Source organism: Lampris incognitus, chromosome 1, assembly GCF_029633865.1.
Source record: "Lampris incognitus isolate fLamInc1 chromosome 1, fLamInc1.hap2, whole genome shotgun sequence".
NCBI classification, from domain to species: Eukaryota; Metazoa; Chordata; class Actinopteri; order Lampriformes; family Lampridae; genus Lampris; species Lampris incognitus.
The window spans coordinates 121,991,801-122,018,199 of NC_079211.1; the positions used below are offsets into that span (position 1 = coordinate 121,991,801).

At 41.8% G+C, this 26,399-nt stretch overlaps 1 protein-coding gene across 5 annotated transcripts in view; it reads right to left on the reverse strand.

Moving 5' to 3' along the window:
• LOC130108205 (ubiquitin-associated protein 2-like) overlaps nt 1-24,816 on the reverse strand; it is a 65,084-nt gene extending 40,268 nt beyond the window's left edge. For 3 of the 5 annotated variants that reach the window (XM_056275081.1, XM_056275097.1, XM_056275068.1), the window contains exons 1-9: nt 24,766-24,816; nt 22,890-23,027; nt 17,699-17,776; nt 9,753-9,863; nt 8,789-8,948; nt 8,386-8,463; nt 4,858-4,915; nt 4,472-4,563; nt 70-122 (exon numbers count right to left, since the gene is read on the reverse strand). In XM_056275081.1, the coding sequence (XP_056131056.1) occupies nt 70-122; nt 4,472-4,563; nt 4,858-4,915; nt 8,386-8,463; nt 8,789-8,948; nt 9,753-9,863; nt 17,699-17,776; nt 22,890-22,985 (726 nt within the window). In that variant the 5' untranslated portion in view covers nt 22,986-23,027; nt 24,766-24,816. Of the gene's footprint in view, nt 1-69; nt 123-4,471; nt 4,564-4,857; nt 4,916-8,385; nt 8,464-8,788; nt 8,949-9,752; nt 9,864-17,698; nt 17,777-22,889; nt 23,028-23,337; nt 23,395-24,765 lie in introns of those variants that run through there. The other 2 variants (XM_056275089.1, XM_056275074.1) reach the window with 2 other exon arrangements.
• Between the last annotated feature and the right edge of the window lie 1,583 nt (nt 24,817-26,399).

The window sequence follows — 26,399 nt, forward strand, 5'->3', positions numbered from 1 at the left end:
ATAGAGTTACCTACAATAGCTTTAAATAAAGGCATTTGACTCTTATCAGACCATAAAGCACCGCCTTACATCCTCATTCCAGTCTTCTGAAGCCCAATCTTCCAGATTGCCTCTCCATGTTCCTAACAAGAAGAACAAGACAATTAATAAGTGTTGAGAACATTCACACAAAGTCACACCAAGTTCTTTGCAAACAAGTCACCCCAGGGAAACTGAGGGACATATCAACAATACTAGAGCATGGATTTCTTTCGTTGTGCTCCATGTTAAAGATTTCATATCATGCTTTTAGGGTTTTTCCCCTTCTATTTAGTGTGTTATATAGCTGGGAGGTGCATGTAAAACATCTGCAGAGTTACAAAACCCAAAGTCCACGCCAAAAGGAGTTATTCTCTCAACAGAAAACACTGCCTGAAATGGCTTGTTTGTAGTCCAGCATTTTCTTCCATTACTTATCTACATCACTACGCAACATATTTTCGTAATGTCCATGTAGCAGCTAGTTTGCCCTAACCCTAACCCCCCACCCCCACCAAAACAAAGTTTGGTAGAGCAGATAGGTCACAGATTTTGGTGCAACACCGGAAAGAGTTTGGTTAGTGCATATCGCAATGCCGAGAAGACGCCGCTTTCTTCTGTGCGAAGGGAAATTCCCTTTGTATGGACTTCCAAAAGAAGACGAAATGAAGAATCAGTGGGTAGAATTCCTCAGCTGTACAACCCCAACCTTTTACGTCCCCTTCATTTTACCAAGGGCTGCTTCCTGAACTAGACACAGTTCAATACTGGATTTTAGATTCGTTCACTTTTCCTAAACAAGAAAGCACCAGACAACATTGGATACTGTTCTTTTTCGGGCCAACATCAGCCATGCATGCATGCCAGGCATGTAAATAGTTTCAGTGCAGACAATGGGTGCATAAAATTAAGCTCAAGTGGGGGCGTCTGGTTGGCGTGGCGGTCTATTCCCTTGGCTACCAACCCAGGGATTGCCGGTTCAAATCCTTGCGTTACCTCCAGCTTGGTTGGGTGTCCCTACAGACACAACTGGCTGTGTCTGCGGGTGGGAAGCCAGATGTGGGTATGTGTCCTGGTCGCTGCAGTAGCTCTGGTCGATTGGGGTGCCTGTTTGAGGGGGGAAGGGGGAAGTGGGGGAATAGCGTGATCCTCCCACGCGCTATGTCCCCCTGGTGAAACTCCTCAGTCAGGTGAAAAGAAGCGGCTGGCGACTCCACATGTATCGGAGGAAGCATGTGGTAGTCTGCAGCCCTCCCCGGATCTGCAGAGTGGGTGGAGCAGCGACCGGGATGGCTCGGAAGAGTGGGGTAATTGGCCAAGTACAATGGTGCTTGAAAGTTTATGAACGCTTTAGAATTTTCTATATTTCTGCATAAATATGACCTAAAACATCATCAGATTTTCACACAAATCCTAAAAGCATATAAAGAGAACCCAATTAAACAAATGAGACAAAATATTATACTTGGTCATTTTTTTATTGAGAAAAATTATCCAATATTAAATATCTGTGAGTGGCAAAAGTATGTGAACCTCTAGGATTAGCAGTTAATTTGAAGGTGAAATTAGAGTCAGGTGTTTTCAACTAATGGGATGACAATCAGGTGTGAGTGGGTGCCCTGTTTTATTTAAAGAACAGGGATCTATGAAAGTCTGATCTTCACAACACATTTGTGGAAGTTTATCATAACAAGAACAAGAGATTTCCGAGGACCTCAGAAAAAATGTAGTTGATGCTCATCAGGCTGGAAAAGGTTACAAAACCATCTCTAAAGAGTTTGGACTCCACCAATCCACAGTCAGACAGATTGCGTACAAATGAGGGAAAATCAAGACCATTGTTACCCTCCCCAGGAACGGTCAACCATCAAAGATCACTCCAAGAGCAAGGCGTATAATAGTCAGCCAGGTCAAAAAGGAACCCAGGGTAACGTCTAAGCAACTAAAGGCCTCTCTCACATTGGCTAATGTTCATGAGTTCACCATCAGGAGAATCAATCAATCAAGCTGTATTTTGTGTAGCGCTTTTCTAGCTGCAACAGCCACTTAAAGCACTTTACATTTCTGGTCAAATCTCAATTTCAGACACCTGTTATAATAGAACACAAGCCGTTTTCTGTACAATCGCTACCATTTCTTATGCGTAAGGCCACTGAAATGTGATTTACAATCATTAACTTATTCACATGTGCATCAACATGCATCCAAACAGCATCCGTAAATGTGAGCAGCTTTTATAGCCTCCAAGTATGTGCAACATGATCCAGAAAGGGTCGGTGTGGGCGCAGGTCCTTGCTCCAACCAAGCAGCCATACACCCGAGTCTCTAAATCAAGGTCCTTAGCAAAGACTATTGGTTGACTACTAGAATCAGTTGTGTAACTGCTTGTGATTACAGTTGCTTCTGATTACAGTAATCAGTTGTGTGTTGTTGTTGAGAACACAGAACAACAATGGTGTGCATGGCAGGGTTGCAAGGAGAAAGCCACTGCTCTCCAAAAAGAACATTGCTGCCCATCTGCAGTTTGCTAACGATCACGTGGACAAGCCAGAAGGCTACTGGAAAAAATGTTTTGTGGATGGATGAGACCAAAATAGAACTTTTTGGTTTAAATGAGAAGTGTTATGTTTGGAGAAAGGAAAACACTGCATTCCAGCATAACAACCTTATCCCATCTGTGAAACAGGGTGGTGGTAGTATCATGGTTTAGGCCCGTTTTGCTGCATCTGGGCCAGGATGGCTTGCCATCATTGATGGAACAATGAATTCTGAATTATACCAGCTAATTCTTAAGGAAAATGTCAGGGACATCTGTCCATGAACTGAATCTCAAGAGAACATGGGTGATGCAGCAAGACAACGACCCTAAGCACACAAATCATTCTACCAAAGAATGGTTAAAGAAGAATAAAGTTAATGTTTTGGAATGGTCAAGTCAAAGTCTTGACCTTAATCCAATCGAAATGTTGTGGAAGGACCTGAAGCGAGCAGTTCATGTGAGGAAACCCACCAACATCCCAGAGTTGAAGCTGTTCTGTACAGAGGAATGGGCTAAAATTCCTCCAAGCCGATGTGCAGGACTGATCAGCAGTTACCAGAAACGTTTAGTTGCAGTTATTCCTGCACAAGTGGGTCACACCAGATACTGAAAGCAAAGGTTCACATACTTTTGGCACTCACAGATATGTAATATTGGATCAATCTCCTCAATAAATAATTTACCAAGTATCATATTTTTGTCTCATTTGTTTAATTGGGTTTTCTTTATCTACTTTTAAGACTTGTGTGAAAATCTGCTGATGTTTTAGGTCATATTTGTGCAGAAATATAGAAAATTCTAAAGGGTTCACAAACTTTCAAGCACCACTGTACAAGTAGGGAGAAAAAGGGCAGAAAAAAATCCCCCCCCCAAAAAACAAGCTGAAGTTATTTAGGGAGCTAATGGCAATTTGCACAAAACAATTCAGCCATGCACTGAGCAGTCAGATTACATGCCTTTATTTCAACTTTATCCACTCAAAATCATGGCGTTATTTTCACAACTGCCAGATAATTGGCACCATCTGCCAAAACATGAAAATTTTTCAAGTAATAAGCAATTAACTACAATTTTTATAATACCAAAAGCAGTTATGCTCAAGCGAAGATATTCCAAGCCAATTGCCTGTCAAACTACAGTCTTCTTGGTAAATGTACACGTTCTCGCAAAAATGTCTACTTGAGTAGTATTAAAGGCATTTAATGTACCGACGATGCAGGGAGATACTATAGTCATTTGGCAACAGCAGAATAGCGTTTTACAAGCTACGAACCTTTGCTATTTCCTGATAGCAGATGTTTTCCACTTCAATCAGCATTTTAGCGCATTTCCCACACGTACAACGATTAACAGGGGCATATATAGAAACATTTTTATATACGGCTTGTGATTGAAAGCAGGTAATGAACAACATTTACCAGAGACGTCCTGCTTTAATCTTTGTTGCTGCGGATGTTAGTGATGTCCCCTCTCATATTCAAGATCGTATTTTGGCTCAAACATGTACGGATGGATTTGAGAAGTTGCCATTTCTAATCAAGAACAAGAAATTATGTTGCCTAGTAGCTTTATAGTTTGCTTACGGAACCTCATACACCGGTGTTGTATCGAACTCTGTTTCCCCACTGAGCTCTTTTTCCCCGCTTCCCCTTGGCAGGCTTCCGGAAGTTGGCCAATCAGAAGAAAGCAGTGGGCTTTTAGGGGGCTTAAAGAGACAGCTAAAACAAGGTAAAGTGACTTGTTTCAGACAAAGGATGAACTGAGGGGCTGCATAAAGGGCCAGTATAAAATTAATCAAGATTTTTTTTTTGAACTGTGAATCATAAAAAGCTACTCTAGTGGCACTCCAGAATAAAAAATATAGAGCTAGAACGAGCATGATACGACCACTTTAAATAAACGCCACACTCTCACCAGTTCCTTCTGCAGCCTCATTGCCATCTGTTTCCCATGTATCCTGTCGGGGCGCTCCAGAGTTAGCTGTGTAGTCCGCTGGGTTGAAAGTCCTGTTTGGAGGAGACGATGGAGGGAAGACATACAGGCAGCAGAAGAGACAGAAAGAAAGAAAAGGAAGGAAGATGAGTTTAGAGAGCAGAGCATTTGGAATCATTGTTTAGATAACAGACAGACACTGACCCATTTTAGAGCCAGGAGAGATTCAGAACCTAGCTCACTCTACAAATTCAAGTGTTCAGATGTGTGCTTGTAATAATCATCATCTCATTGTTGTACGCACGCACGCACGCGCACACACAGACACACACACACACACACACACACACACACTCTCTCTCTCTTACCCCATTCCCTGTGAGGAGAACCTGTTCCCAGCCGCTCCTCTTCCTCTACCCCCTGCTCCTGAGAACAGACACTGGTCATTTTCAGGCATTCCAAAGTCTAAACTATGAACAAGTGAAGATGGGCCATTTTCCATCTAGGGTCCCCCTGCTGTAGAACTAAGTCAGAAACTTCCTTTAAAAACTTTTTATGACTTGCCAACTACTGGAATTGTTATTTTGACGTGTTTAAAATTCTTCTCTACAGTCTGACTTTTAAAGAGTAACATGAACCCCAGTATTTTAGTGCTCTTCGCTCTTTTCTCATCTTCGATAAAATATGCAGAAATAAGAGGTGAGGTGGAGTCTGCACTATTGGCACAAACAAGAAAATAAGAGTGGCTGAATGGAACGAATGTTCTCTGATCGGGGGGGCAGAAACAGCCGCTTTTCTTTTCTTTTTTGCATGTGTGACATGTCTGTGGACAAAAGCACTTCACCTCTTCTGACTGCCACCTCACTGCCATTCTACCATCACTCCATCTTATATATATATTTAAATATATATATAAAAAAGGCTAGCAATCTCCATCCACACTGATTCTTTCCCATCCATCTAGGTTCTCTTCATCTATCCAATCCTCATCATACACTTCACAAACAGCTGCACGGACCCAGTACATTCCGCACATGTTGAGGGCCACATGCCGTGATTGCAGGCTGACACAAATAGAAATGCTGCCTGCTACATCACCAAAAGCAATCCCAGTGCTCCAGGGGCCACTGCTTTTTTATAGGGAAAGGTCGACAGAAAAATAAAACAAGACAAGGTCAAAACCTAGTATATGACTGGACCCTGTATGATCAATTTTCCAAATTGTGGCCAATTTGTTCAAGGGATAGTCAGTGGTATTGTCCATAATGTGAATTTCTGGATATTAAATGTTCATCTGCAATTTTCTGTAGTGGTCCCAGTAATATTTGTTGTTAAAGAGAGACTGACATGCTCTTTCTGAACACATATTTAACATTGGGAGTTTGAATCACAACCGAAAATAGGTGTGGTTTTAAGAATTCAAAGCTATTGGCTACTGTCTTCCTGGTTGGGTGGGGCTCGGTACCGCTCGTCACTTGTTATTTACAAAAAATGTCGGATAGCGAGAACGAGAGGGAGATTTTATGCGAGGATTACAGTTTCGAGGAGGAGGATCCATTGATACAAATAACTGTTAGACAGATAGATGATAGATAGTTAGATAAATAGACAGATAGATAAGATAGATAGCAATACGTCGTAGCAAGATCGATAATAAAGTCTCAGCGAAATAGCACAAACTCGAGCCAAGTAGCTAGCAGGAGGGGGTGAAAGAACGGCTTCTCCATGGTTTTATAGCATCTCGCTATGGACACACCCTATATGCAATTTGACTGGTGTCTACGTATCCACCAGCACAATTTGACATTGGACAACATCTACAGTCAATCACAGATCTCTCTCGAGTGGCCGCAGACACGCTGTTTTGGCCACTGAATTTCTCCGTGGTCACATTCCAACTCGGAACATAGCCTATCAATAGGAATTTTCAGATTTTGATGTCAGTATCACTTTAAAGTGTACTTAAGTAGCATATCACATGACATAGTAAAGCTATGTTCGATACAATAGTTCCATGATTGAATTAATTAAATTAAGTTTCCTTTATTAATCCCCTTGAGGACATTTTAACCCATCCTCGCTGTGATCTGTGTAGCTAGGAGCAGTGAGCTGCCGTCTTCATGCTGCGCCCGGGGACCAACTCCAGTTCTTTTCATATTGCCTTGGTCAGGGGCACAGACAGGAGCATAAACCCTAACATGCATGTTTCTTTTGATGGTGGGGGAAACCGGAGCACCTGGAGAACCCCACCGCAGACACGGAGAGAGCATGCACATGCAAACTCCACAGAGGACGACCTAGGATGACCCCCAAGCTGGACAACCCTGGGGCTCGAACCAAGGACCTTCTTGCTGTGAAGCGACAGCACTAACCACAGGTCCACTGGGCCGCCATTATTGATTATTGAGCATGCATAAAGACAATAGTTCTGTGTTTACCAATGACGTCGTCGGTCGGGCCGAACAATCGTGTAACTTTCTGTGACGTCGTTGGTCACCTGATCCAGTGCCCCAATCGTTCAACTTGTTCACATGATCACTCTCTTGATTCCACCGGGTGCAGCTCTATGACATCGCGCCTGTGACGTAGTTTTGTTCCATCCTCCGTATGGCTCCATACCCCACCAGGAGCATTTCAGAAGCAGAGCATTTTGCCTACCCAATTTGACTTATTGATTTGGTAATTTTTCCTTGATTTTTGTGCTTCTACCATGGGTAATAGGCTACATAGTTAAATGGTTTCTTTTTTGTCTGTTTTAATTGTTTTTATACTTGTTATTTCCTACTTTGCTGTGCTGTAATGTACAGACAGTTTATACAGCTAAAAGTCCAGTTATGAACAGCATGGATCAAAGATTTTGGGCTGTGCTTTAATTGTTAAAAATACATTCATTCCATAATTATTTCGTATCTATATTTCACATACAGTGCTTGGCTTTTTTTAATGGTTTTGCAAGATGGATAACTACTGAATGGCTCTTTAAAAGTACTTGACTGTACAAGTTGCATTCATTAAGTCAGGCAAAATCACTTTTTTTATATGGCAGCTAATTACTAAGTTATACTCACATTCCACTCCAAAAACTCCTGCAATTAAATTCCATGCCTTGTCCTTTCTGGTATTGTCCTTATAAAAAAGATCTGTGGTGTCATATAAGACCTTGTCTTTTTTCACTTCCAAGATGAACCTCTCATCATCCATGGTGTCAAAAATCCTCTGACCGGTTGACTACCTTTTTTTTCTCCCGTTTTTCTCCACAATTGTACTTGGCCAATTACCCTATTTTCCAACCAATCTCCGTCGCTGCTCCACCCCCTCTGCTGATCCGGGGAGGGCTGCAGACTACCACATGCCTCCCCCGATACATGTGGCGTCGCCAGCTGCTTTTTTTCACCCGACAGTGAAGCGTTTCGCCAGGAGGGCGTAGCGTGTGGGAGGATCACGCTACCCCCCCACTTCCCCCAACCCTTGAACAGGCAAGAGTGGGGTAATTGGCCAGATACAACTGGGGTGAAAAAGAGGGGAAAATCAAAAAAAAAAAAAAGAAGAAGAAAAAAGAAAGAAAGAACAAGGCTAGAGCAGGGACACACTTTGGCTTTTTTTTTTTACATGACATTTCTTGCACACTACTACCTCTGATTGTGTATTAATTTTAAGGTTTATAATGATAAAATTAATGCTTTTGACCAGTTTACAAAGATTTTAACATTTAATTCAGCCTTCTTTACATGTAGAGGGAGGCCCCTGGCAACATTATTTAGCCAGCAGCTGTTGATTTTACTTTTGACCAAAAGTAATTTGTGAACTTATCTCTCAATTATCCACCTTTGTGTATCTGCCCAGTGCTTGAAAACCACTAATGGATTAGTAGAAGCGATATTATCTTCATAACTCACCTCTGCCCCTTCCCCTGCGTCCACGATCCGCCCCTCTCTCTCCAGGAGTCGCCTCAAACCCATTTTCCTCTGATCGACCTGGGACCAAAGTAAAAATGTGAACTTTTAGTGGAAATCACATATGTCATGTGAAAAAAAAATCCCTTTTAAAGTCCATATTGCGCCATTTGAATCCCTGTAATTACTATGGATTAGCAATCAAAAAAATAGAATACTTCTGTTTTGCTTCCAATTTTCATTAATTATGACAACTTTCCTAAACAGTGCATTTAAATGGCTATACTTGCATTGCAACTAGGTCACTTGCAACTGAAAAAGCTGTTACTAAATAGACAAAGAACATAGTGGTTTTCACTCATCAGACAGGAAACACAGATGTCCCCACATATACCCCTTGTCTCACCCTCGCGGCCCCGGCTGGAGCCCCGGCCCCTTCTGTTGGATCCCCCGCGGCCACGGCTGGCCTCCCTCTCCGCTCCTCTCTTCTCCCTGCTTTCCTTCATCTCTGAGGGTCCTCCCTCTTTCCCCAGGCTCCGTTTCTTCCCCACTGTCTCCCAGGAGTTCTGAAAGTAAGAGTGTGGTTTTAGGAGAAAAATCAGGATTTTCATCTGGGGCATGTCAAAAAACTGAGGACAGAAGCCCATACCTCTAGTTGCAAATTAGCATGAGACAGTGAATGTCACTGAGCAATATTGCCTTCAGACTGGCAGTTATTGTTGGGGGGGTTAAATCAGACAGTCCAGAAGTTAACTTTCTCGCCTGTGTAGCCACGTGTACACTTGGATTGACCTAGGACTCACTCCTAACAAAGCTTTCTCTCCTGTGTCTCAACTACTCTGTCTCCTGACCAACTCTCCAACTGTCTCAATGTATGAATATACGTTTCTCAATGTATGCCCACTTTCTAAAAAGAGGTGAAGAAATATCACATCATCATAGAAGATGCACTGGGACACAACATCAGTGATGTTTCCTGAGGTCCTCGGGTCTTTCAACATCATACACCCTCGCTCAGGCAACCCAGCCAGGGTTGATCAGGCCCTGGGCTGTGTCCCAGCAGCATTGGCCCACAGATCACTCCTGATCCAATAAGAATAGTTGCCCTTGCCTCTACACTGCACAAAAATTATGTCCATGTCATAGCCCTTTAATATGTACACAACACCAAGACTTCTGACACTAAAATACCTAAAATACAGGAGCTCTGGGTGAAACTGTTATATTCATAAAACAAACTAGCAGAAAGTAACCAGTTACGAGAATAAACTTGTAATCAGCTACAATGTACTTGGAATCTAAGAACACACATGGTTATACCACATGTGACAATTGAACATGCATGTTAGTGTGTAAGTGTGGACCCTCACTGTGTCAGAGGTACTCTCCAGCAGGAAGTTGATGGCTCTGTTGACATCTTCATTGCAGTCATGGAGCGCAACCATGCACTCGTCTTGGGTCTTCCCAGTCACCTCAATCAGCTTTGAAGACATAAAAACACAGAACATGGCATGAAGGTCGGATGGAACATGATGGACACTGTATGTATCAATTGTGTATTTGTTGGGGAGAGTAATCTTGGTAGGAATAAAATAGCAGTTATAATATAAAAAATTAACAACACAAATCTCAAACTAATGAAAACTGTTTGTAGAAAAAAAATATCAAGATATAGTTTACCAAAAAAAAAAGTCTGAATGTAGGGGTGGGCAATATGGCAAAAATATATCACAATTTCTTTCAGGCAGGGTCATGATCCAATCACAATTCTTGTTCATGTTGATTTTTAAGACTATTTCACAAGTTGCAACCAAACTAATTTCCCTATTTTAAAAATATAGCCCTACAAGGTAACAAAAACTAAAAGAAGAAATAATAGACTATTTAGGCGAACATACCTTTTCGAAAAGATTTTGCAGTGTGCAATTCTGCAAAGTATGATCACTCAACAAGAATTTTGACATGGTCTAGACTTGTATTCGATTACAATCAGACTTTTGCCTAACTCCCAAAATGAACATTGGTTTCAAAATGTAAACAACAATCGAAGTGCACTCTTGCTACATAACGTTAAAAAAATGTAACGTTGGTAGGAACTGTAACAGTCAGGTAGCTTCCAGTTCCAGTTCCCAGCTGACGGTTTGTTTGTTTGTTGCTCTGCTTGCTTTTAACTTTTAATTACTTTTAATAACTAATAACTTTCAACAACTCCTTGGGACCACTGGATTATTTTAATTGATTTTATCGTTTGCCTCTATTATTGTTTTCTGATTTTAGACACTGACGCCTCCGACTCTGTAGTGCTGGGAATCTATATGGCTTGATTCTAGCCTGTGGTTAAGCTAACCAAAACAATTATGCCAACTTTGCCCTGTGAGGACTGTGTACTACTCAAGAAAGCATACAAAGATCGCTGACCTTGAAGAGGATGTTCGAAGGCTTTCTGATGAACTCCATAAGAAAGACTCCCTTTTGACCAGCTTCACGGACGTGGCTTCTGGAAGTCCAAACGGATTTCCTCTCTCAGTGCAATCATCCAGGACACAGTTCTGTGGGACCACTACACTTGTTCACAGCTTTCCTCCTGCTTGACAACTAACCACCAGTCGTTGTGTGGTGATCCGCGATCAAAGAGAGGCTCCAACGGGGGTGCCTCTCACCCTCGCCTAAGCCTCGCCACTCACTACTCAATCCTGTCTGTAGACACTGCGGTCCACCCAGCTTAAATTCCCGTAGTTCCAACACACCTCGATCTGGACCCCTCTGTGAAAATGGCGCCTGCCAACACTGCAGCTTCCCCTCTAGTGGCTAGCAGTGTTCAGGTGGCTCACCATCTCACTGTGAAGCCAAAACAACAGCCCTCATCCCGGGTAATTATCTCCTCTCCCCATCCTAAGATCCTCAAAGAGAGCGTGATTAGACGCTCTCGAAGTCTTCCTTGCCATGAGCCGAAGGGAAATCCATTCTCGGAGCTGATGTTGCTGCCTCGTCACAACACTCACTTGCTCGGACACCCCATCCCCAGTCGGCGATTTCAACACAGTGTGGATCGTGCACTCTCCTTGTCCCCCCACCCCACCCCCGAGTCCATAACCAGGAACATCCATTTTTTCAACGCAGCCACATGCTGTTTCCCTTGAGCCACGGTCCCCGATATCCTGGATAAGCTCCCGGGGCGGCTGCGCTCAATCTCATCCTCCACCAATTGAGTGATCTTTCATGTGGGGACAAACGATGCAGCTTGTCAGCAGTCTGAATCGACCAAAAAGGATTTTAATGGACGCTTCAGCTTTTTAAGTACTTGTGGAAAGTCTTTTTATTTCTGGTCCTATTCCAACACTGGCCCATGGAGAGAGGTGTTTCATCAGAATAGTCAGCTTCCACACGTGGCTCTGTTTTGGGAACGTTTCTTCCTCTTCAAAACTGACGGAGTCCACCCCAAATGGCTTGATAGCTGGATACTAGCAGCCAACCTGCAACGCCGTACAGTCTTCTCCACCTGACGTACTGTTTACATCCCACGCTTCCCTCCCGGAACCTCCACTTCAATCTATGGTGGCACCCCACAGTACTGTTCCACCTGCTTCTCCCCCAACTGGCCTCATCTGTCATCCACCCTCTCACCTGGAGTTTTCCCCATACATACTATTATTAGGCACCATGCTTCTCAGCCACATGACATATCTAATAGGAAAACCAACAACAACCGAATTATCTGGAGCAAATATCTGCAATTTACATCTTATTTGCTGTACTCCTGTTGCTTTTTACTCTGCTTTGACACCAACAATTTTGGCCTCCTGGATGTGAGATCTCATGGTAATAAGTGCTTTATCATTAATGATTTTGTTTCTAATAATATTGACTTTATGATTACTGAGACATAGCTGTCACCAGGGGACACTGTTCCCGATTGTGGCTAGGCCCCCTGATTTTACACATTTTCATATTTCCAGGCCCTCTGGGACGAGGGGCTTGCCTAGCTGCTTTTTTTTTTGTTAGGTCTTAAGCGCCATCCTGCTGTTTTTGGTGATTTTATCTCCTTTGAGGTTTGAAGTTTCTTAATCACCGACCCTCCCTCTTTACTCTGCGTCTTAATTTATAGGCCCCCTAATTCAGTTAGTTTTATATCTGAGTTTTCTGAGCTATCTATTGTCATGCCAAAATATGACAGTGCTTTTTCTTGGTGATTTAATATCCATGAATGTTGCCCTTCCCATTCTCTGATTTAATGTTTTTTTAGATCTTATAGACTCTTGTAACCTCATTCAATCTATTAAAGGGGCCACACATTCCAAAGGTCACATTTTAGACCTTGTACTCTCTTCTGTCTTAATCTGGTGGATATGCTTGTAACTGGCCATAAATCTTTTCTTTTTTTTCAAAATTCCACTACAGCTCTCTATTCCTAGTTGCTAGTTCCTTACAAACACGCTCTTGCATTCGCAACGCTGATTCCGCAGTTACATTCTGTGATGCTTTTAATTCATCATCCTTTAATCCCTCTCAATCCAGATGCACTTAAATTCATTCAATGATCAGCGCCTATCTATCCTTGACCAAACTGCACCACTTAAAACTAGGAAACAAAAATCCTACCCCAGCTGAATGATCACAGTCGTGCCCTAAGAAGACTCTGTAGAAAAGCTGAACGACAATGGAACATCAACCAGTCTAAATTAGCGCACAACACTCTTAAAAAACAAATATTAGGGGGTTTCCAGGTAACATAGCAGTCTATTCTGTTGCCTACCAACACGAGGATTGCCGGTTTGAATCCCCGTGTTACCTCCGGCTTGGTTGGGCGTCCCTACAGACACAATTGGTCGTGTCTGCGGGTGGGAAGCCAGATGTGGGTACATGTCCTGGTCACTGCACTAGCACCTCCTCTGGTCGGTCGGGGCGCCTGTTCAAGGAGGACAGGGAACTGGGGGGAATAGTGTGACCCTCCCACGCACTACGTCCCCCTGGCGAAACTCCTCACTGTCAGGTGAAAAGAAGCAGCTAGTGACCCCACATGCATCAGAGGAAGCATATGGTAGTCTGCAGCCCTCCCTGGATCGGTACGGGGGGGCAGCAACTGGGATGGCTCGGAAAATAGGCTAATTGAACAAGTACGATTGGGGAGAAAAAAATCAAAGAAAAAAACGAAAAACCAAATGTTAACTTACCAGAATGCAGTTAAGGATACAAGATCAGCTTAGTTCTCTGAATTGATATCTAAAATAACCACAATCCTAAAGTTCTCTTCAGGGCATTTGATTCTGTTATTAATGGTCCCGCCACTTCTCTTTTTGAACCTGACGTTGAGAAATGTCTCACTCATTTTGTGAATGAAGTGGAGAATATCAGATCACAAATCCAGCCTGGCCCTTGCATTCTTTCCATTCCCCATGTTATAAATTTTCCTCTTTTACCCAGTTTCAACCGATTTCAACTTCATTGTTAGAGAGTACAGTCTCCAATATGAACTCCTCCTCCTGTATCACAAACATCATCCCCCATTAAGCTGCTCAAGGATGTATTTTCCACTGCTAGCCCTGTTATTCTACAAATTCTTAATAATTCTCTGGCCTCAGGTTCTTTTCCAGACAGTTGTGAGCATGCCATTGTTCACTCATTGCAAAAGAAACGTAATTTGGATCCCCTGTCCTTAAGTAACTACAGACCAATCTCCAAATTGTCTTTTTTTATCTAAGGTTCTGGAGAGTAATTTCATCTCAATTGATTTCCTTTATGAACACTAATAGTATTTTTATCTGACAATAATAGTATTTTTATTAATATTATTTCACATTATTATTTTATATTATTAGTATTTAATATTATTTTTATTTTGATGGACTGGCGGCCTGTCCAGGGTGTCTCCCCGCCTGCCGCCCAATGACTGCTGGGATAGGCTCCAGCATCCCTGCGACCCTGAGAGCAGGATAAGCGGCTTGGATAATGGATGGAATGGATAGTATTTTTAACAATTTCCAGTCTGATTCTAGAGCACTTCATAGTACCCGAGGCAGCTCTAGTTAAGGTAACTAATGACCTACTGCGGACTGCAGACAGAGGTGACAGCTCGATTTTAATTCTTTTAGACTGAAGTGCTGCCTTTGACACAGTCGATCACAGTATCCTCTTACATTGCTTAAGAGACTTGGGTAGGCATCAAGGACTCGACTCTTAAGTTTATTACGCTCTTACCTCTCTAACACAGCTTTTTCTGTTGTTCTGGGTAACTACTTCCTCGATGGCTCAGTTGAGTTGTGGTGTCCCTCAAGGCTTAGTTCTTGCCCCCCTTCTGTTTCCTATATACATGCTGTCTCTTCAGTAATCAGGGAGTATTTATTGTCATTTCTTTCATGTACTTATGCACACAAAGAAATTAAATTCCGTCTCCCCTGGCCCACAGCAGTGTGACACAAAAGGCAATAACACACATACAAAATTCCCAAAAACGACAACACCAAAAATGTACAAAAAGAGCGAACAAAGCAACAAATTAAAAAAAAAAGTTAACAACAGAGTCCACTCGTTGCAACACAGTCCAAAAATTCCACTGTCCAGAGAGCAAATGTCAGCCAGAATGACTGTTGGAACTGCTGGTCTGCATGGGCTAGCAGTTATCTTAGCCTGCCCCGCTTCCGTGTCCTGTCAGACCACCCTCAGTGTTTCCTCCTCGGGCGCAGCTCCAGCAGGGCCACGGTCCCTGGGCCCACCAGACCCAGCAGACCAGGATCCACCAGCCAATCCAACACCAGCTCTCGCAGCCAGACACCTTCGACACACCTCCCCGCACTCCACATGACAACACCAAAACATAGTCAACACTAGGTGAGGCCACTGCCAGATCACCCTCGGTGTTATCGGAACTGCGGGTCTGCATGGGCTAGCAGAAGCTTAGCCTACCCCACTTCCGTGTCCTGTCAGACCACCCTCAGTGTTTCCTCCTTGGGCGCAGCTCCGGTCAGGGCCGCGGTCCCTAGGTCCACGGGAGGCAGCAGACCAAGCTCTCCAGCGATCCAGCGCCAGCCCTCCCAGCCATCAAAAAGCCATCTTGACCAAGCCATTCAAAATCATGATGTGTTTTACCGTTTTTATGCTGACGACACTCAGATATACATGCTACTAAAACCCACAGATCATAGCGGCCTAGCAAATCTCACAATTTACCACTCTTGATATTAAATCCTGGATGTCTGAAGATTTTCTTGAATTTAATGATGATAAGTCTGAGGTCATTCTGTTCAGTCCTGCAAATTCCATCAGCTTTTTTGGTACTAATCTTGGTGGTCTGTTAGGTAGTCTTAAGCAGGCTGCAAGGAATCTTGGGGTGATATTTGATGCTAACCTCCGTTTTGATAATCAACTCAAACATGTTGTTCAGTCATGCTTTCTCCAGTTAAAGGTAATCTCTAAAATTAGGTAATTTTTTCAATTGCTGATCTACAAAAATTTGTACATACTTTTATCTATTCTCGGCTTGATCTACAATAAGTTGTACATGCTTTTATCTATTCTTGACTTGATCATTGCAATGCATTTTACTCGGGTACCAGCAAGGGCTCCCTCCATTGTCTGCAGTTGGTACAAAACTGCTGTTCGGCTCATTAACGGGACAAAAAGGCATGACCATATCGATGCCATGCTTGCCTCCCTACACTGGCCCCCTGTTATATTTTGAATTGATTTTAAATTTTATTGCTCACTTTTAAGGCCGTCAACGGTCTTACTCCTACATACATTTCCAGTTTACTGACCTGGTATATGCCCTCTCAACCATTAAGATCTACAGATGGCGCCCTGTAGTTATTCCCAGGTCACGTTTGTCACAAAGGGTGATTGGGCTTTTTGCTGTTAGAGCACCCACACTATGGAACCGTCCTCCCATTGAACTAAGACAAACCCAGTCTCTAGCGTCTTTTGAAGCTCATCTTATAACTTTTCTTTTGATGAGAGCTTTTACAAATGTTTGATAATTGTTTTAATTTATTATACCGTTTTTATTTTTACTCCTATTTTTGCAATTTTTTTCATTTAACAAATTTCTCTCTTCCTTTTAGTTCTTATTTTTTGCTTTCATTAGTGATTTTCAATTTATTCTCTTACAATGTTTTTTGTGGTGTCATTTTTAACTTTTTTTATCCTGTTCTGTGACGCACTTTGCAATCCTGTACAGAAACGTGCCATACAGTTTAATATTAGATACAGATCCTCAGCAAAACCAGTCTATTCACTTTGTTTTTTGAGTCAGCAGTATGTAACATTCTAATAAACATGAAGTAGAACAAAAATAAACAGAACAAGATATCAATGAGGAAAAGCCAGGTTCAAACAAAATAAATAGCTTATTTTAAAAAAGGTTAAATAAAAATGTAAACTTGTAATCGAATGCATTTCTGCAAAGTATTAACAATCAACAATCATTTTAACATGTGGCTAGACCATAAAATCGCTTGTAGAAAAAAGCTGGACGTTTTGAATTCTGTATCGAATCTTGTCGCGGGATTCTGAGTACAGCCATGGAATGGCCGTGTTGGAAAAATATTTGTGGCTGGGTATCTCGTACCGCAGATCAACTATTTTGAACAGTCTTCTGAAACCCCAACTTCCCAAGGTTTTTATGGGTGTCATATCCCTTGACAGGTAAAATGTCACTGCATCAGTTACCTCTTTCCAGCACTTACTTGTCCTGTCATATGGAATGCCTTTGTTAGAGTTGCTTGTTTTGGCCTTGTAGCCTCTCGCTGCATGATTGTAGCTGATCTACTCATGTCAGATCCCCTTACTGTTTGACTGTCAGCATACTCTTTTGGGTGCTTTCTTTTGAGGTGGTTAAAAAGGTTTGTTGTGTTGCCATTTTACGGGCGACCCTTATCTTTGCAATGTTTGCAAATAACTGTGGTTTGCGCCATGTCGATTTTGGAAAATCCATACCTGTTCCATATTACTGATGTCGAATTCTTTTAAGGGACCTACTTCTCTGTGTTGTCATCCATGCCGCATGTTGCCAAATAAAAAGGGGGAGGGGAAGAAATCCACGGCACTACCTACTGTTTGCTATTACTGTTTTATTGGTGTCTTTAGGGAAGGTGCAAAACAGATTAGCAAATAGTGTGATTTAAGATTTGGCTGAGAAAACTGGATTCATTGTATGGGTCATAGAATTGCAACTGATAGAATGTGCACTGTAGCACAATACCAACAATTTCTCTGTAAAGGCCGATTGTGGAGAAATTTTAATCATTCACGATTTAATATCATCATATCGCACACCCCTATCTGAATGTGCACACTTAAACACCAACAAAAACGCCCACACTACCTGTTTGACCTTGTCCTCAAAGTCTGCATCATTTTTGTCATAGATCATCTGGGCCAGACGAATCTGTTCTGCTGTGGCCTGGAAAACAAAGTGACATTGGTTAGAGAACACACACATAATCACAAAAAAAATCCCACATAAGGATAAAGGTCTTCGTTTCTCCCCCATTTCTATTAAAAAAAAGGTTGAATTCTAATCAAAAAAATTATGATTTGACTAAAGTTAAGTGGCTCCTAACTGTACATCTTTTGAAAGATGCAGTCTTTCAAAACATATGGCCTTAAATGGCTCTATATCATTGTCTACCCTTTCATGCACTACTCTCAACTGTGCAAAACAGGTAGAACAAAATGTTACATCGTACAAAACATTACAATGTGGGGTTTTTATTAAAAGGCATCCAAATGGCGATTTGACCAATAGTGGTGCTATAAAGCAAAGTAAGAAGCGGGTTCTATGTCATTTGTATTGTGTTCTTCCATTACGCACACAAGGACACACGTGCACATCATGAACTGCTACAAAACTCAAGTGGAAGACGACAACAACATGTCAACTGCAGGAAGTGAAGCAGCTGCAACTACACTAAAGAAATGCAAGTGTGACCTTAATATATATGTCTGTGAATGTTCTCATTCATCCAGGTCATGGTTATCCAAAGGAGTTGAATCAAGTCCAGTTGCACTTGATTCAACTCCTTTGGATGACCTTAATATAGAATGGAGAAAACAAAAGGACAAAAAGAAATTGCGTAAATACTGCTGAGGCTCTTCTTAGTTGGAGAAAGCTGCAGTAAGAGAGGATTTCTAAAAAAGGCTAAGCAAATGTATTATGAGGTAGGAAATAGGGCTATCACTGAATATGCCAAATTCGAATATATAACCGCATTGCAAAAAAAACAGACATTCAAGTGTAAAAATTAATATTCCCTTGTGGAAAAAAGCAGCACTACCGTGGCTGTCAGTGTTAATGTAATGTGACTCTTGCACGGCTATCCCATTCACAAAGGAACCAACAGCACTTTGCATATCTGAGCTGCATTCCTTATAGCAGTGCCAATACTTTTAGATCACCACAGATGTTCCAGTCGTAATTGTTGTACTGTATGTGTTTCAGCAACAGTTCCATGTATAGTAGTCTTTCATGTGTACTGTTGGACAACCAACTGTCGTTTGCTGAAAACGTTGCATCGGTTGCTCGCTCCTGCAGATTTCTCCTCTATAACATCAGGAGGATTCGCCCATTCCTCATCCACAAGATGGCACAGGTGCTCATCCAGGCTCTGGTCATCTCCCGGCTGGACTACGGCAACTCCCTCCTTGCTGGCGCCTCAGCGTCGGCCATCAGAACTCTGGAGGTTGTTCAGAAAGCTGCACCTCGTCTGGTGTTCAACCACCCTAAGTTCTCCCACACAACTCCCCTTCTCATGTCCCTACACTGGCTCCCAGTAGCTGCTCGCATCCAGTTTAAGACTCTGGTGCTAGCCTACAGGGCAGTGAAAGGAACAGCTCCTTCCTATCTCCAGGCCATGGTCAAGCCCTACACCCCTGCCTGACCACTTCGCTCTGTTGCCTCAGGATGCCTAGTTGCCCCGTCGCTCAGAGGCCCTTGCTGCCGATTGACCCAGTCATGGCTCTTTTCTGTCCTGGCCCCACAGTGGTGGAATGAACTCCCCACTGATGTCAGGACAGCGGAGTTGCTGCCCATCTTTCAGCGCAGGTTGAAAACTCACCTCTTTAAGAACTACTACCCTGTTACTTGTTCTTAGCACTTATTGTAATCACTCATTTAAAAAAAAATTCTAAAAAATCTTTCTTGCACTTTTACTTTAGCACTGGTTTTGCTCTTAGATGCACTTATGACCTCTGATGACTAGTAGTTCTCCTGATTTCCTACGTTAAATGCACTTATTCTAAGTCGCTTTGGCTAAATGACTGTAATGTAATATACTGCATAGCCAATGGGTATTGAAGGGTGGACATATGCCATTGTGTAACAGGACAGCTTTCAATCTTAACTTTGACAAATCTATAAAAAGACGCCATTGTTGTGGGTCATTCACACAACCCAAAGCCATGTACAATCGAACAATGTCAGTGCAGAAACAGAGTTTGTCAGCCTGCGTAAAGAAGCTTGTCAAATGTTCTTGATAGTTCCAAAAGATAGAAATTGTTGTACCTGGTAACAGCAAACCCCATCCTTGCAATCTTGAACCAAGTAGTTCTTCTTTAGCTTCTGACAAATCCAAGTCCCTGACCAGGTCATTTAATTCTGGCTATGTTATCAGATGAGGATAATCAGCCATAAAGGTTCAACATCTGGACCAGTGTCATTTTCCACATCTGGTTCATGTGTTGTGGCATCTTCATCTGCCTCATCTAGACTCCATAACTCTGGTGGCTTCGGTACTGGCAAACTGCCTTCAGCCATGAGACCAGTGCCACATGATGACAGATTGGGGTATACAACAGATTTATTTTTAGTAGAGAAGCCAGATACATTGGTCAGACAAAAGTAACAGTCCGTTACGTGATCCTTCTGTTCTCACCATATATTTGGGACTGCAAATGGCATTGACTTCCGAGTACCTGAGCCAAGCTCTCAGGTTGACTGCACGTTGCACAACAAATGTGCGGAGCCCAGGGTTTCTCTTGGTCACCAATTTCACATCCAAAGTAGAGCTCACGGGCCTTCTTCATAAGAGCAGCCATGGTGCGTCTTTAAACCTTAAGCATATACTCGCCACAGATGTAACAGAATGTATTGCAGCTGTTGCAACATTGATGAGACATTTCTGTTGTATTAAATCTTCCTGAAGACAATAAATCCCATTGTTAAGTATACTCACTATGCTATTGCATGAAGAACATGTGCATCAACATGCATCCAAACAGAATCTGTAAATGTGAGCAGCTTTTATAGCCTGTCTGCCTGCATCTAACCTCACTAAGCATCCGCAGGCATGCCTAAGACAACATTTGCATAGCACCTACACTGAGTGCATGCCCAGACATGCTTGGACTGACAAAAACAGCTTGCTTTGTGGGCAATATACTAGTAGACTCAAAATATGATGGGAAAAAAAAAATCACAAAAATAGTTTATATCTACAAAATGGTATGTGATGGGAAATTTTTAAGGTGATTTTCGTGATCAGCAGCCCAAAATCCATAAAATACACCCACAAGTGTTCAGGAAGCAAAATCTTCATTGTCCAGTGAACTGTCACAGTACTGCAAAAACTTGTAGGGTTTGATTTATTAGATGAAAATAAACTGTATCGTTTAAGAAAGCACCTGTTCACAAGAAACTAAAAGACAAAAAAACTAACAAATAATTGTAATTATTCAGAGTGTTATTTTCTTCCTATCTGTCCCATTTGTTTGTTTTTCTTATTTTCATCTTTCTTTCCCCTATGCAGACTTTAAGTTTTGGGTCTTCAAACATTAATGGTGGGAGACAAAGACAGATGAGAGCGGTACTTTTTCTATCTCAAACGGACCTTAAAAAAGTCATCCATGCATTCATCTCATCATGTCTGGATTATTCTAACTCCCTGTATTCAGGGCTCAGTCAAAAGTCCACCTCCCGCCTCCAGCTCATCCAAATCTCAAAAGCCAGACTGTTAAATTCCAAGAGGTATGACCACATCATTCCCATTCTTGCAATGCTTCACTGGCTACCTGTTAGGTATAGGATTGATTTTAAACTTCTACTAATTATTTTTAAAGCCCTACATGGCCTTACTCCTACATATATCATTGATTTACTCACACCCCACGGGCCTGGCTGCTGCCTGCGCTCCTCAGGCAGGTCCTTTTTAACTGTTCCCTCAGCCAGCCTTGTTATTAAAGGCGACTGGGCATTTTCTGTAAGAGCCCCACAGCTGTGGAACCCCCTAACTGAGGAAATTGGGTTAGCAAATGCACTGCCTCTTTTAAATCACTTCTTAAAACTTACTTTTACAGGAATGCTTCTTTATAGTAAATCCGTTGTTGCCCAATTTTTATTTATTTTTTATACTGTTTATGTCTTATACTTTTATATTTTGAGTTTTTAATTCTTTATATTTTTATATATTTTTCTTTCATCACCTTATTTTAATTGTTTTTAATCATAATCCTTGTTTTATCAGCTCTAATTCGCTACGTTTTAATTACACTCTTGTGATTTTATCCTGACTGTTTTACCTTGCTCTGTGGAGCGGATCTGGCATTATGTCCTACATCTTTATTGAATTTTGTTGTTCCATCTTGACTATGTGCATTATTTTATCCTGTTGGGTAAGGCACCTTGTAACGTTGTTCAGAAAGGTGCAATATAAATAAAGTTTATCATTATTATTAGTTGAAACTGCACTCAAACATTTAGATATAATTTTTCTTCGAGAAACACACAGATGGGTAGGGATTAGAACTGCACTACAAATTTCACACTGGACAGAATAAGTGAAGAACCACATTTACAATATTATCACTTTATCCAGGTTATTATCACAATTTGATTCCATTGATGCTCGGAGAATAGAAAATTCAAACACCAGACAGGACACATGGGTAAAGGTTTCAGAGAACAGGGTCAGTGCTGCCAGGCAAGACAGGGTGTATATCAAGACACCTTAACAACAGGTTAATCAGGAGCAACATATTTCCCAGTTGGTTTTCACCCTCATCAATGTTGTTTTATGTCATTCATCAACAAAAAATATAAATCTTTCTGACATTTTAACTTGAAATTACTATAGGATAGGTCTTTTTGTTAAAAAAAAAATTATATATATATATGTATATATTTGAAGAGGGGGGAAGCAAAGTTTGAATCTTTAAGTCAATTAACACATAGCAATTTACACTTCTAAACCTGTTTGTATGTGACGCTTACATAAACTACAGTTAAAATAAATTTTGTTGGAATAAATTTGAATTTAATACATTTTGTATGTTTTCAGCTCTTTTAATAAGAAGTGCTTGGGTGGTTTATAGCAGCCTCACGTAACCTTACACATAATACCAACAACAATAATTAATAATGATGATGATGATGATATTTAAGAAAAAGGAGTTCTGGTATCAGTCAGTATCAGTCTCAGCAGATATCCAAATTCAGGTATCGGAATCGGAACTGAAAAAAGTGGATCGTGCATCTCTAGTGCCATTCAATTGATTTTGTGTGTGCACCAGTGAACACCCACCTGTATCTGTTTCTGTGGCTGTGTTGTTTGTGTGGTAGCAGGCAGCGCTCTGTCCCGAGTCCCTCGGGTTTGATTGCTGACCACGGAAGTCATCATATACAGTATTTACAAAACAATGTATGTACAAAATAGAAAAATCTGGTGGAGACATAGGACAGCACACAGGGAGGGTGGTAAAAAGAAAAAATATCAATTAGACATCATAGTCATATGCACTATAATGCGCATCAATCGCCAGCAAATAACTCATACTGAATTGGTGTCCATGATCTAAGAGCGTATAAACTGTATATAAGTAGACCTTCGTGCTGTTGTCAACTGCGCCATGTAAGACTATAACCCCATCTGTTACACCCTTCCCCACAGTTAAATTTAGACACTCAAGAGGGGACCATATGGGTGTCAACTTACAACTCTCACCCTCCCTCACTTAAACAGATATGCTCACCTAGCCTAGAAACATAAATGCAGAGATGTTACGACTACCGTCTCTTCACAAGCCCCTATAAGACATATAAGGCAAAATACTTAATCCACTGGCCATTCGTTTTTTTATCATTGCACAATGTCGTTTTGAGCTTTTTTAGGTGTTGAGTTTGTGATTAAAAACATGTTGGAGCCTTTTGAAAGGCCCAACAAACTAGCGATGAGGCTAACGATAGAGAACAAGAGTGACGCATTAATTGGAAGGCACCAGTTAGTTCTACAAACGGGAACAATTGCAATATGTAAGGTATGTTAGCAACTTAGCTAAATGCCATGACGTTGGTGTCACCAAATGACAAGAAAACAATGCTAGCATGGGGTCGAAAGGCGGATTTCTAAATTAAAGACAGATTTTATTGATAATGATTTACATTTCATCATCGTGGGAACAAAAGAAAAAAACAGCGGACCGTGGCGATGCTATTGTCAACGTCAAGCAGTTTATCTGTGCGAGATTTCGCAAGATTTCGTTGGGTGTCATAGCACAATAACATGATGTGTAGGGAGACTGATATACGACCCAGTTCACATTGTCAGAAAAACAAAAATGTCAGCACATAGCTGCTTGCTGCCCAACAATCTGTTTCAGGAACATGTATGCGTTATCGAAAGAGAAACATGAGCCGAGTCCTAACTGCCAACTAGCTGACGTTAGCATACCAAGGTTTGCTAACATTAGTCTTTGTTTGTGGAGGTCTCATTTCAGATTATTACCCGGTTAATAATACGTCCTATTACTTTAAAAATAAACGTAACTATCTATCGACAAAATATTGACGCGTAACCACTACAACTAACTCTACGTGCTCGCAATCTTTTAACTGTCACGGGTCAGGAGCAAAAATAAACAAACGATCAGAACGAAGAGTCTCCCTTTGTGTAAGCCTTCGGGAAGGCTAGCTCATTAGCTGATAGCCTGCGCAGCTAACATTAGCACGGAATAAGCTAATTCACATACGAGAGCTAACATGTGTACGCTAATCACACTACTTATAGAAGCAGACGAGATTAAAACGGTGTTTCTTCCGTACTTAGTTCTCTGGCGGTGACTTCCATCACAGCGGTGCGAATATGAGACGCCCGTGTCGAGCGGGTTTAGACGTGAGAAGTCGGGAGAAAAAAAACGCATGGACCGCTCATGCTAAGCTACAAGTAGCGAAGGCATGTGAACGGGCCGTTCGCACAATGCGATGTTACAGTCAAACAGCCCACGGTGGCTAACTAGCTATAGAATAGCTAACCACGGAGGACACGTGAAAACGAGCAACCCGTGTGAATATACTGACCGATCAGGCTTTTTCAGAGAACGAAGGATAAGACGATAAATTAGGACGATTTGAGGGGCAGCATAGTAATTCTGTTATCACAACAAACCTTTTCCCTTCTTTACCTGCTAACACGCTTCGCTCAGCCAGCAGCCGATGCCGTCACGTGATACGCCGCGCCGTTTAATGTTGAGGCACCAAATCAGCCAATCACAGGCGACTGAGCCGTAAGACGCCAACGTCACATACGTGTGCGTTCCCGTCTTCTCAGAGATGGGGTCGAGCACGTAATGAATCTTTTTCTTATGAAGATGATTCATTTACAAACATCAAGGCATAGAAACCATAACGACAATAAACACCGCTTGATAATAATGTAATATAATGAATAATAGAAAGTAAGAAAATAAAAATAAATTAACAACAATAATAATAACAATAAGTCCGCCCTCTTCTGTAGTTGCTCGAGAGGTCGTCAAAGATGTTCAGTTCTTCATAAGCTCTGAGCTCTGAGAAGAGACCCTGCATGTCTTCCTTTCTTTAGTCTCAAAGCCCTGAGCTGATTGTCCACAAGGTCCGTTCTAAAAACAAAATAAAAGGAAATTTATTTTCCTCCATTTGGATGCAGGATGAAACATTTCGCCAGGAGTGTCAGGTTGTTCAATATTAAGTCACTCTTAATGTCCTTCATGTTTATACCAAACACAATATTTTCTCTTGTGAGAGGAGCAAGTCCTGCAAATCCTCCCAGAATGTCACAGAGTACATACAATGGAAAAACAGTTGATCAGTAGTTTCAATTTCAGTATCACAAAAGCTACAGTTACTGCAGTTAACATTAAATCTCAGTCTTAGCAATTCATTGGATGGATAAATATCATTCAGAATTTTGAAATTGACTTCTTTTGTCTTGGGTTTTACATGGTTAGTAATATAGTTAGTTCTCCGTTTCTTACTGTATGATTCCAAAAACAGTTGGATGATGGAGTTTCTATTTGATTGTATTGGTTGCAGTATATTGTTCAAGTGATTACCCCAGTCACCATCAACAGCAAAGTGATGGAGAGGGTAGACAACTTCAAATATCTGGGAGTAAACATCCACAAAGACCTCACATAGGCTAGCCACACCATCACTGGCATTAAAAAGGCTCAACAGCATCTGTACGGCCTCGGGCGCCTAAAGACATTTGTCCTGAAACCCCAAATCCTCAGGGACCTCTACCAGGGCACCATAGAGAGCCTGCTGACAGGCTGTTTTGCCACATGGTACGGCAGCTGTAACAGCAAGGACCGCAAGGCGCTGTGGATGGTGGTGCACACAACAACCTGTTCTCCCTGCTGCCCTTAAGGAGGAGATACAAGGTTCTCAAAACATGTACCAGCAGACTGAGGAACAGCTTCTTTCCTCCAGCCACAAGACTTCTTTATAAATAACACACACACACACACACACACACACACACACACACACACACACACACACACACACACACACACACACACACACACACACACACACGCACACACACACACAAATTGAAGATTTCCTACACCGGTGTGTACTACTCCCTTCAGAGGACAGCACAAACAGGCTCTAACCAGAGTAGAAAAAGAAGTGGGAGGCCGCGTTGCACAACTGAGCAAAAGATAAGTACATTAGAGTCTCTAGTTTGAGAAACAGACGCCTCACAGGTCCCCAACTGGCATCTTCATTAAATAGTACCTATTAGAGCCTGTTTGTGCTGTCCTCTGAAGGG